The sequence below is a fragment of the Octopus bimaculoides genome, chromosome 17, assembly GCF_001194135.2.
Source record: "Octopus bimaculoides isolate UCB-OBI-ISO-001 chromosome 17, ASM119413v2, whole genome shotgun sequence".
Taxonomy (NCBI): Eukaryota; Metazoa; Mollusca; class Cephalopoda; order Octopoda; family Octopodidae; genus Octopus; species Octopus bimaculoides.
This window is the reverse complement of record NC_068997.1, coordinates 47,253,251-47,264,606: the sequence shown is the minus strand read 5'-3', so window position 1 is coordinate 47,264,606 and position 11,356 is coordinate 47,253,251. Positions and strand designations below refer to the sequence as shown.

Below are 11,356 nucleotides of genomic sequence, written 5' to 3'. Positions count from 1 at the left end.
AAAATTTGAAAGACCCCCCCCCCTATCAAAACTGAGAAAATCCAACTTTAGTGGATGAATTCCGTCTGAGTTTCTTATACTGAATTCGATACGAAGTTTTACATTTTTAAATATATTTATTTTCTCTTCGCAGATGCGCATACGAGCCTTGAATCGTGAAAACCCTGCCATCTCGAAATCAAATATAGATGCATACCCAGTGTCTAGATCTGCCCTCAACGAAATTGGTAACAAGGTTTCATGTATAACCCTTGAGAATATTAAACGAAAAGAAATAACTAAGAAAGGATCCCTTCGACAGAGAACAGCCGTACCGAAAACGACAGTAGTAAAACAGGTGAGAGTTGAGTTTTTGTATGAAATTTAAGTAAATCACTTCAACTTTTTAGTTACTAAACAAAAGATTGGTATTTTATGGATGGATAGTGATGGATATTAAGTATTGTCTTATTTAATGAAAATGGGTTGAACTTGAATGCAGGAACATTTATTGGGGACATTCAGAAAATTTTTGCCCAAAAATACTTGTGAATATAGTTGAAATAGCACAAGAGAAGTTCAGAATGCTTGTTTTTTAAATTTCTAATTATAGACAAATCAAAATTTGTAGTTGTTCAAACATTTTGAAGTCATAGAACCACTAGTCCATTATAAACAAAGTATTGATGTGGTAGTTTGACCTGCTAGAAATAACCAACCCACTACACTCCTGGAGTGGTTGGTGTTAGGAAGGGCAACCAACTGTAGAAATCAAGTCAAATCAGACTGGCGCCTGGTACAGCTCTCTGGCTTACAAGTCCCAGTTAAACTATCTAACCCATGCCAGCAATGAAAACGGACCCTAAATGGTGAAATATTTCCCAAATTACACCTTGCCTTAAATAAGGGAAGAACACTTTAGATCTGGTGTGGGGAAACCTTTTTCAAGAAGCAGGCTGCATAAGATGGACTACAAATACTCAAAATTTCAAAGTGATTTTTTTTTTTGTTGGCATGCCATTCAGAAAGTCCTGCAGACAGCAATTTGTTTTTGACTGCTTTGGATCCTGCCTCTGATAAAATGACTAGTGGTCACATCTGAAATACCCTCAAAAGGTATTCAGAATTAGAAGTTAATTATGTTGTTCATGAAATCCTTCACCTAAATTGTGTGTAAGCCTTGACTACAAGGTCAGCCGTTATCTCTATAGAAACCCATTTGACATGGAGGGGGACTAAAAGTGTTCCATTAAAACCAGCAAGTCTGTACTTGTTAGTTCTTTCAAGTGTTTAGCTTTCTCAGAACAGAGACCCTACTACCATTAACTTTGCTTTCTGTCATTCTGAGCAGAACGTATGTACCAGTCAACTATACCACTCTTTTGCATTCTGAGGCCTTGTGTTGAAATTTATTACTAAAATAAATTAGTAATATCTTGTTTAACCATTTCATTACCATATTTCTGTTGAAGCATACCAACTTAGTTTTTAAAATTATTTGAAACCATGTAAAATTTACTCGGCACTCCAAGCAAAATGCTTAGTGGCATTTCATCCATCTTCGTGTTCTGAGTTCAAATTCCACCGGTGTTGACTTTGCCTTTCATCCTTTCAAGATCAATAAATTACCAGTTGACTACTGGAGTCAATGTAATTGGCTTAAACCCTCCCCAAAAATTTCAGGCCTTGTGCCTATAATAGAAAGGATTATTAAACTGTTGTTTGAAACCTAAATTAACTTGACGTGTTGGTGGAAGATTTTAAATCAAAGAGCCAGAGATGGCTTCAGGCTGGGTGGTATCAAAAGGGTTAAGGGAGCTGCAAGATGTTTTCCAAAACTTTAGTGTAATTGTTAACTGGAGTACAAAAGCTAATATGGACCACTTTTTCTTTGAAAGCAGGCACATGTTTCTAACTGCAAATTAAAATTTATGGGCCATGCCTTTTGTGTTTAAAAGTTTTAAAATTGACATTCCTGTAAATTATTTGCTTGAGGAAGAAGGGTTGTACCTGTTATCTTTGCAAGCTTCCCAACATAGTAAAGATTGAACAAATTGCAGGATTCTTAAGGCTTTATCGAAATGCTTGCAATACAGTAATCCCTGCTTGAGATTACTGCTAGCCCCTAAAACCTGAAGCCAGCTTGGATGCAATCTGGTGTGTTGAAGCTTTGGCATGTTAGGCTAGCCACACTGATCATTGTCAAAAAATATTTTGTGATACATTTGACATTTTTCCATCTCTTTACAGGAACTAATTCAGCCTCCTCCAAATACTGAAAATGAATCGAAATCACAATCAAGTCCAATGGAAGTGTGTGAATCTGAGCCTCGAATTGTTATGGCTAATGTTATTGACATTGATGCTGACGATCATGAAAATCCACAACTCGTTTCAGAATATGTTAATGACATTTACACTTACTTGCGTGAACTTGAGGTATGTGTTTATCTATTCTCTTCATTGTGTCTTATTCATTTTAACCTTCTGCTGAAGGTTTATCTCCGCAGATTTGTCTGGTAATGGCTTCAGTTATGTCTAAATTTATATCACTAAACATTTTTGATACTGAACTACTGATAAGTCATAAATCAGTTTGTTTGACTGGCAAAACAAAATAAAAGTTTTGCTCTTATAAATGTATATGATACGGTCGGCTTTGCCAAGCTGTAAAATGATCCTTACCATTGTTTGTAGTGCTCTCCATTATGTAAACTGATGTTTTTGATAACTTGAGCTGAGCCTAGGCAGTATACGGCTTGTGCTAAATATTTCCAGAAAATCACATGAATGTATAATCATGTTTTCTTTGGTCTTACTTTGGACTAATTCTTACATGGTTGTAAACAGCCTTGCTGCCTGTATCATTTGCTTGCAGTTCACTTGACAAGCATCTTCACATGTTGCTTGTTTCTAGTCCTCTGCATAAATCAGGACTGTTTGTTCTATGGGCTACAAAATTAATAACCTCACTTGAAAACCAGTTCAGCATTGGTGACAGTCATCTGGCCACAAAGTACACTTGTCTAACCTATGCAAATATGAAAATGTAGGCATTGAAATGGTGATTGCCTAAGAGTAGTATCAATTTGAACGTTTGCTTCTACACTACAGATGTCTCTTCAGATTTACTTGTCTGACTTGCATTCTTTCTATGAGCTTTCAATATAAAACCACACTGATCGTTTTGAGGTGAAAAATGAGATCGTTTTGAGGTGGAAAGTGAGTTGGTTATGCTCACTTCTCTACCAATTTTATGCGTTTGCCATTCTCCTTGATGCGAGTGGGGTACCCTTTTCACAAATAGTAAGGGCTAATTGCTTCCAGTTGTAGCCATTAATATTTTAACTGGCTTCAAATGCATCCATTTTTAACTGGGGTGCAGAAGGTACCATAACGATTATGTAAATGATAACTGGAAAACTATATTTAGCTGGGGGAGGCGATAGTAACCATTGTGATGGTTGAAATAGGGCCATACCTAATCCTTTCATTTTAGCATTTTCTCTGGCTAAAATAGATTCTCTTATTCATTGGTATATTCAGATTTTCTGCTAATATTTGATTTTATAAATTTTTTTCAGAAAACCTATTCAGTGAGAAAAAATTACCTTCAAGGTCAGGAAATAACTGGTAAAATGAGGGCCATTCTTATAGATTGGCTCTGTCAGGTTCATCACCGCTTTAGACTTTTACAAGAAACACTTTACTTAACAGTATCTGTATTGGATCGATTTTTGCAGGTAACTTTTATCTTTATTCTCTGAATTATGACTTTAGTTGTTCTAGATTCTATCCCAACTCTGGCTACCGAACTGAGTGTCTCAATGTAGCTTTTCTGAATCACCACATTCAGAGTCACACAGGCATACAAAATGCACTCCCAATTTCGGCAGCATATATTCAGGGAAAGAAGTTTTTAACTGCATTAAAATGTGGGTTGCTCAATGATTGTTAGTTTGTTTGGGGCGGGGGTAGAGGCTATAAAACAGCAGTAGAATGTAAAGCAAGACTGTCAAAATCATTTATAATAGAAAAAATTAAAAAATATATATATATATAGACGTAGGAGTGGCTGTGTGGTAAGTAGCTTGCTTACGAACCACATGGTTCCGGGTTCAGACCCACTGCGTGGCACCTTGGGCAAGTGTCTTCTACTATAGCCTCGGGCTGACCAAAGCCTTGTGAGTGGATTTGGTAGATGGAAACTGAAAGAAGCCCGTTGTATATATGTATATGTTGTGTATCTGTGTTCGTCCCCACCAACATCGCTTGACAACCGATGCTGGTGTGCTTAGGTCCCCGTAACTTAGCGGTTCGGCAAAAAGAGACGATAGAATAAGTACTAGGTTTACAAAGAATAAGTCCTGGGGTCGATTTGATTCGACTAAAGGCGGTGCTCCAGCATGGCTGCAGTCAAATGACTGAAACAAGTAAAAGAATATAAAATCGTTTTCTGAATCACTTTTACTTCTGCACACCATCACTTGTGGGTGCACTCAACAATTCACAAGGACTTTTTTCAAAACCAAGCCTTAAGTTTCCAGCAGCTCCCTATTTGGATTTTATATTTGCTATGAAATAAAGCTTTGTAAATCCAGGTTCTCATAAAGTGAGGTATTATCAACCCTGCAAGCATGAAAGGCAGCATTGTCCTTGGTGGGATTTGAAAATCGGAATGTAAAGATGGGTGAAATGCAATATATGAACACAGAACTTTGAACTGGCTCAATGAAAAACCATACTGGTAGTAACTGAAAGAAAGGAAGTGACTAAAAGGGGTGTTTACAATTGTTACTCTTGAAGCTACATCTCAGAGATTGGATTTCCTCATTCAGGGCCAGAAAATATTTGAACTCGCACCAGTTGCAAGCTCTAAAATCAGATGAGACCCACAATGAAATACTGTTCCAAAAGTAGTGGAAGTTTGTTGCATTTCAGAATTTTTCTTAAGCTTTCTTCAGATATTTTAAGTCTGACTATTGCTATCTAAATAAACAGCTAGAGTAAACTCATTCTTCTGTGTGTGTGTAAAATGTATCTTGACTGCAAAGAGATGGAACTGTTAGAACATAAGAGTTCTAAGAAGATACTGGAAGACTGAGTAAATTTGATTTCTTGAGTGTTGGTTATAGTGTGAAGCCAGTTGTAATGACACTTTACTACTTAGCCATAATTACAGTCAATTTCTATTATTTCTCTTTAAAAAAAATAAAGCCATGTTCCTCTTAATTGCAGATTAATCCAGTTACTCGCAGCAAGCTACAGCTGGTTGGTGTTACATCAATGCTGATAGCTTCAAAGTATGAAGAAATGTACGCTCCAGAAGTGTCTGATTTTGTCTACATCACAGACAATGCATATACGCGAGCAGATATTCGACAAATGGAGATGCATATCTTGAAGACATTAGACTTTAAACTTGGCAAGCCATTGTGCTTGCATTTTCTGAGAAGAAATTCCAAAGCAGGACAGGTACAAACTTTTCTGTCTTTGAACTTCTTTCTGCTTATCTGTAGTTGAGATTTGAAATATAATTTTACTTTATGCATTTATAAACAATTGTGTTGTTTTATTAGCTTCCAATGGCACAAGTTATAAGGAACCGGTGCATCCTGGACCAAATGGATACTATTTATTACTCAACCACTACTTTTCCTAAATTTTACTTGAGCATTGGTCAGCCTAAAGCTGTGACAAACACTTTGCCATGATGCTGTGCAGTGTGTGAGGACCTAGGACTGGTTGCAAGGTGGACTTAGCACACAATTGCTTGAATAACTTGTATCTTGTTCTTGATACCAACCTGCCTATCTTCTCCTTTTGATACAATCATCATTATTTTAAACCATACCATGCTGGTATGGTTTAAATGGTTTGACTAGAACTGGTGAGCTGCACTAGGGTCCAGTCAGTTTACTCAGCTGTCCTCCTCCATATGCATAGAAGCTTGCTTCAAAGTGATCTAAATTTTTAAAATCTTCCATTAAATTTCATGTTATGTTCCAAACACCAGCTTAATGAGTTATTTTAGTAAATTCTTTATTTTCAAAATTGAAATGAAGGCCATGTAAAGTATGTTAACAGAAAGGTTAAAGAGTGGGGTGGGTTTTGTGCATTTTTTATTTGAGAGAATTGGTTGAATTTTCATTGACCTCACCAAATGATTTCACTGCATCGTAATATTCTTTGTTCCATAAAATGTTTTGTTAGTATTTAGTCACAAGTCATTCCTATCTCAGCAGGAGTATCTTGGAATTTTTTACTATTTTTTATTTATTTATTTATTTTTTGAGACAGTAGGTTGTGCTTTGAGGAGGATTTAGTTACTATTTCTAGCAAATCAAGTGAATACATAGCTGCTTTAGTGTGGGTTTTATAGCATAATCTCCTTAACTCTTTGACATTCAAACTGGCCATATCCAGCCCAAATATTCTACCAGTTTTGTGTTTAAACTGACCAGATCCAGCCTCTCACACCTATCCTACAATATTTTTAAAATAAGCAATCACATGAAAATCTACAAGATAGTGTGTGATTAATTCAAAATAATGTGAGTAAATGGCATTACATTTGAGAGAGTAATATAAATGCTAAATAGTATGCTGCAGTTGAACTTGTTCACATCGAGGAAAATTATGTATCTTAACTTTTTAATATTTGTATTTATGACTACCTAGTCTCAAATGAACATACAACCTCACACCTGTTGCTTCTTTTTTCTCTAGAAATGGGAAATCCTCTTTTTTTTTCTTTTCTCTCTCCTTGGTGGGTTTCCTTCCATTTATTTAATGAAATATTGGATATTCTTTTCATTGCAGGTTGATGCAAACACTCATACATTGGCCAAATATTTGATGGAGTTGACAATTGTAGAATACGATATGGTGAACATTCACCCTTCACACTTAGCTGCTGCTGCGTTATGTCTTTCATTACATCTCATCTCTAACACAGAATGGGTAGGATTTCATTCTTACATTTATCAATGTCTTGACATCTCATTAAAATGTTGCTTGAGTGTGTCAATTTGGTCAAACATTACAATGAAGAAGAAATTATTGAAAAATGATTTAATCTGAAATATGCTTAGACCTGTCTTGCACGTTAGATTTCTCAGGCTAATCTTTTTGAGTAAATAAAAATGATTGCTAAATTTTCTGTTCTGAGAGTTTGGAACTTTCAGGTTGCTGCCTTATGGGATTTAGTCCTTGAATGTCTTGAATAGTTTTTAAACTTGTCTGCTCTGCTTAAAATTTGCAGTGTTTTATGGCTAGCTTGTTATACAATACCCTTTTTATAATGGTAACAGATTTAGGTGATGAGTTTGATTCACTCAGTCAGTGCAGCGAAATGCTAGGAGAGGAATACAGATTTTAGGTGTAGAGGCAACTGTACAGTTAAGAGGCTTGCTTCCCAATCGTTAGCGAGATACATGTTTGTGTGTTCTTTTTGAGAGTATCATCACCTTACATTTATTTCCAATCAGCCTGAAAACTTACAAAGGGCATCTGCCTCAAATTCTGTCTTATGACAAGGTTAAATATTGATTGTCCCATTGTGGCACTAAAAACGCAAAAAAGACTAGTTCTAAAATCCAGGAGATGAATGCAGTATCTTATGTTTTGCACTTGTGGAGATAGGGAGGATGCTTGTGAGCTACTTTAACTCAATGTGGCTGTATTCTTGGCTTACCAAAAGTTTGACTTGGCACTCAGCTGAATTCTTGATATAATTGGTATTGGCAAAATCTGGCTAAACTGATATTAGAGCCACTAACCAGAACAAATTGGATTTGCCACCATAGGATTAGGCTGTTACAAAGGTCTCTTCATTGAGGATTTAAATTTGGCTTTTATCACCATAGTGCTCACTGCAGCTAAGACTAAATTATAGAGAATTTTGATCGAGTGTTCAAGTTATGACATACAATCAGTTGAAGGCAGCTTTTGATGTTTCACGTGACAAAGCATAATTTTCAATCAGCTGGCAATTTTGATGGTTCACTATTGGTTTTAGATTGACAGATTACCAATTCCAGATAGTATTCAAAATTTTTTTAATATCTCTGATGAGTTTCCAGTCTTATTTTTTTTCTTTTAGTTCTGAGCGTAGTTGAACTCAGATGCAGGTACGAATTATCTCCCTGCATTTAGAGTTGATAGTTAAATTATTTATTTTTTTCTTTCCTGTTAAAAAAACTAGTTTGCTCTGTTATTTTAAATTTACTGCATTACCTCATTTCGTAGTAATATGAATTGCATTACAATAGATTTTTGTCTTTTTTTTTTCACCTTAAATGAAAATAATCAGTTTCTGAAAATTGAAAAAATGTATTTGACTAAGCTCTCTTAAATGCATACTGTCTTTGAAGCATAATGTTTGGAAAATGTGTGGTGCATGCAAATTTTACATATTCCCTGCTATTTTCATCCTTTTTTTAAAAAATTTTTTTATTCCAGAACGATACCCTAGCTTACTACAGCACGTACACTAAATCTGACCTTGCTGATATAATACGCAAACTTGCAAAACTAGTCTTGAAAGCAGAAACCAGTAAACTAACTGTAAGAATTGCTAATCGTTTTTATCTTTTTTATTCTTGATAGAATCTGCTGGAAGCCCAATGTGTTTATGTATGTATGCAGATGTTGATATTCCATGTTTGTCAACTGTTCACAAAGCCAGTTGCTTTACACTTTCAAAGACTGAGATAAAAGAATTTCCTTACAGAAAATTGGTATGGGTTAACAATAAGAGCATCAAGATTACTGTCAATTGTAATGTCTAATTCGAAACATTGACTAAATAATCATATATTACCTTATGGCTTTCGGATTTCAATGATGTGATTATATATGTATATATATATGCATGCAAACAGTCATGGTACACAGCAGTGAAACATGGGCTGTGACTGCTGAGGACATGCATAGGCTTGAAAGAAATGAAGCTAGTATGCTTCACTGAAAGTGCAATGACAGTGTCATGAATGAAGTTGTGCATAAGAGGCATCAGGTGTAGTATGATCATGTGATGTATGAGGATGAAGTGCCACTCTCTAATTATGGAGAAGCCTGTGGAAGAGGAAGATATGGGACAAGGTGGTGAAGCATGATCTAACATTGGGCCTCATGGATGTGATAAGTGAATGAGACTTTTGGCAATATGCAGTGTTTGAGAAGACTAGTCAAGCCAAGTGAAATCATAGTTGTGGCCGATGATGGGTTCATAAAAAGCACCCATTACACTCTTGGAGTAGTTGGTGAAGGACATCCAGTCATAGAAACCGCGTCGAAGCAGATGCTAATTGATGAATGTTGGGTAGATATGGGGCCGGTTTGAACGTGAAACTGGTAGAATATTAGGGGTGGATAAGGCAAATTTAAATGCTAAAGGGTTATGGTTCTACCTTAACTCCCCTGTCTAAACCCATGCTAGCATGAAAGACAAAATGGATATTAGCACGTTAACTGTCACCTGTACCACCGGTGGTTCATTATAGTAGACTTCATACAACTGCCCTGTGCACCATTGGTGGTACATTTTCATAATTTGAGAAAATATTTTTTGTTGGATAAATTACTGAAGACAGGGTTAATGAGTAATTATGTGACAAAATTTGAAGTATATCAATTTCTAAAATCATTTTTCTTTTTCTAGGCTATCCGGACAAAATTCCAAGGCTCCAAATTCTTTAAGATCAGTACCATTCCAGAATTAAAAGGTGATGCCATCAGAAAAGTTGCTGAAAATTGACGTCACTGTTTTTGACTCTTAAACATGACATTTTTGACTGAATTTATAGTCAATACCGATTTACATTTTTATACATTATGAAAGAAAAAAATCTATTTCCATTTGAGGAGTCTTTATAATGTAATCCTCATAAGTGCAAATAGGTTAGCAGGTGTCCCTAGCCCTGCGTTGTGAATGTGATGATATTGAGGTACCTGTGCAGGTGTGTAGTTTTTGCCTATGTTTAAGAAGTATTTGAGGTTGTTTCTCTCCCTATGTGAGATAAGTGATGTTTTGGTGGAATTTTTGTTAAAATGAAAATTGACGCCACAACTAAATGTTTTAATTCTCTGGAAAAATTGTATGGCTGCAGGGATTTTCAGGGAACTTTTGAAGAGTTTTCGTCTGTTGCTCCCTTTTACTTTTTTAATATATATATATATATATATGTATAATCTAGCTTTAAATTGATGGTGGACTTAAATAGCTTAAGTTACTAGAAAGCATTGAATTTACTGCAGCTTAGATGTGTATAGCGAGTGAACGAATGTGAACAGCTGTAACAGCAATTGTAAGATTGAGTGCACTACCTGCTGCTAATTTAATTTCAGTGTAAATATAATAAACTGTATATATGTCACAATGCTTAAATGATTTTATCTACTGTGCTAAGTACACAAATGTAATTTTGTAATGAACTAAACACATTGTTGATTAAACCAACATGAACTATAAACATTTAATTCTAATTCATGTTTTATTCTTTGAGTACATTTGGTATTTGAAAAGGATGATAAATACTTCCTATTACTGATACTGTACTTGGTATTATTGCTAATTGTTCATTTCTTTCCATTCAGTTTTGGACAAATTTCTGGTAATTTTTGTGATAGTATTTTATAACCGTTACAGATGTGACAAACACTTAAGATCAGTATCCGGTGTGTTTGTTATATCTGCAATGAGACATAAGTTTGTTTCATGGCAATTATTTCCTTAGTTTTCTCATGGTTATCCTTTTTCTGATTTTAAATGACCAATTCAGTTTTAAAATTTTTTAATACAGAAGTATTTTGTTACAATTTCTGATTTTAATATAGATTGTTAGAAAACTTTAGGTTTAGTTAAATGTAAAATGGTTGGTTTGGTTATTAAAATGTTCTTTTGTGTCGCACAATGTTTTCTAAACAATATTGGCTGTGTTTTGTGCGAGTTGTGAGAATATAGCTAATGACATCAACCTACCTCTTTGGCAATTTTGCTATCACTTAAGTAATGTAAGCATGAGAAAACCTTAAAACACAGCTGAGGTTTTGAGGCCACTTTCTGTTAGTATTTTTGTTAGGCCCAGCAGTAAATTGTTTCCAAATGTATTGAGTTAATTCTGAATAAATTTTACTTCTTACACACTACAACCATCTGTTACACATTGCGACAGTTTTTGTCTCTCTGTTTCAAGTTATAAAGGTCATTCTGGTTTGTCTTTCAGGATAAGTGTTACTCATAAGGTAACCTGCAATTTTTGTCATGAACTTAATTCTAGAATTGTTATAAAATCTTTCAGATCTACATTTATATTAAGATTGCATAAGTTGCAATGTTTTTAAATATATTCTAACTTAAAAATTAAAAATTTGT

At 35.0% G+C, this 11,356-nt stretch overlaps 1 protein-coding gene across 1 annotated transcript in view; it reads left to right on the top strand.

Moving 5' to 3' along the window:
- Nucleotides 1-10,461, top strand: part of LOC106879992 (G2/mitotic-specific cyclin-B) — a 12,231-nt gene extending 1,770 nt beyond the window's left edge. The window contains exons 2-8 of the mRNA XM_014929771.2: nucleotides 134-337; nucleotides 2,230-2,418; nucleotides 3,564-3,722; nucleotides 5,218-5,454; nucleotides 6,802-6,942; nucleotides 8,443-8,547; nucleotides 9,644-10,461. Of these exons, the coding sequence (XP_014785257.1) occupies nucleotides 134-337; nucleotides 2,230-2,418; nucleotides 3,564-3,722; nucleotides 5,218-5,454; nucleotides 6,802-6,942; nucleotides 8,443-8,547; nucleotides 9,644-9,739 (1,131 nt within the window). The 3' untranslated portion in view covers nucleotides 9,740-10,461. The remainder of the gene's footprint in view (nucleotides 1-133; nucleotides 338-2,229; nucleotides 2,419-3,563; nucleotides 3,723-5,217; nucleotides 5,455-6,801; nucleotides 6,943-8,442; nucleotides 8,548-9,643) is intronic.
- The last annotated feature ends 895 nt before the right edge of the window (nucleotides 10,462-11,356 follow it).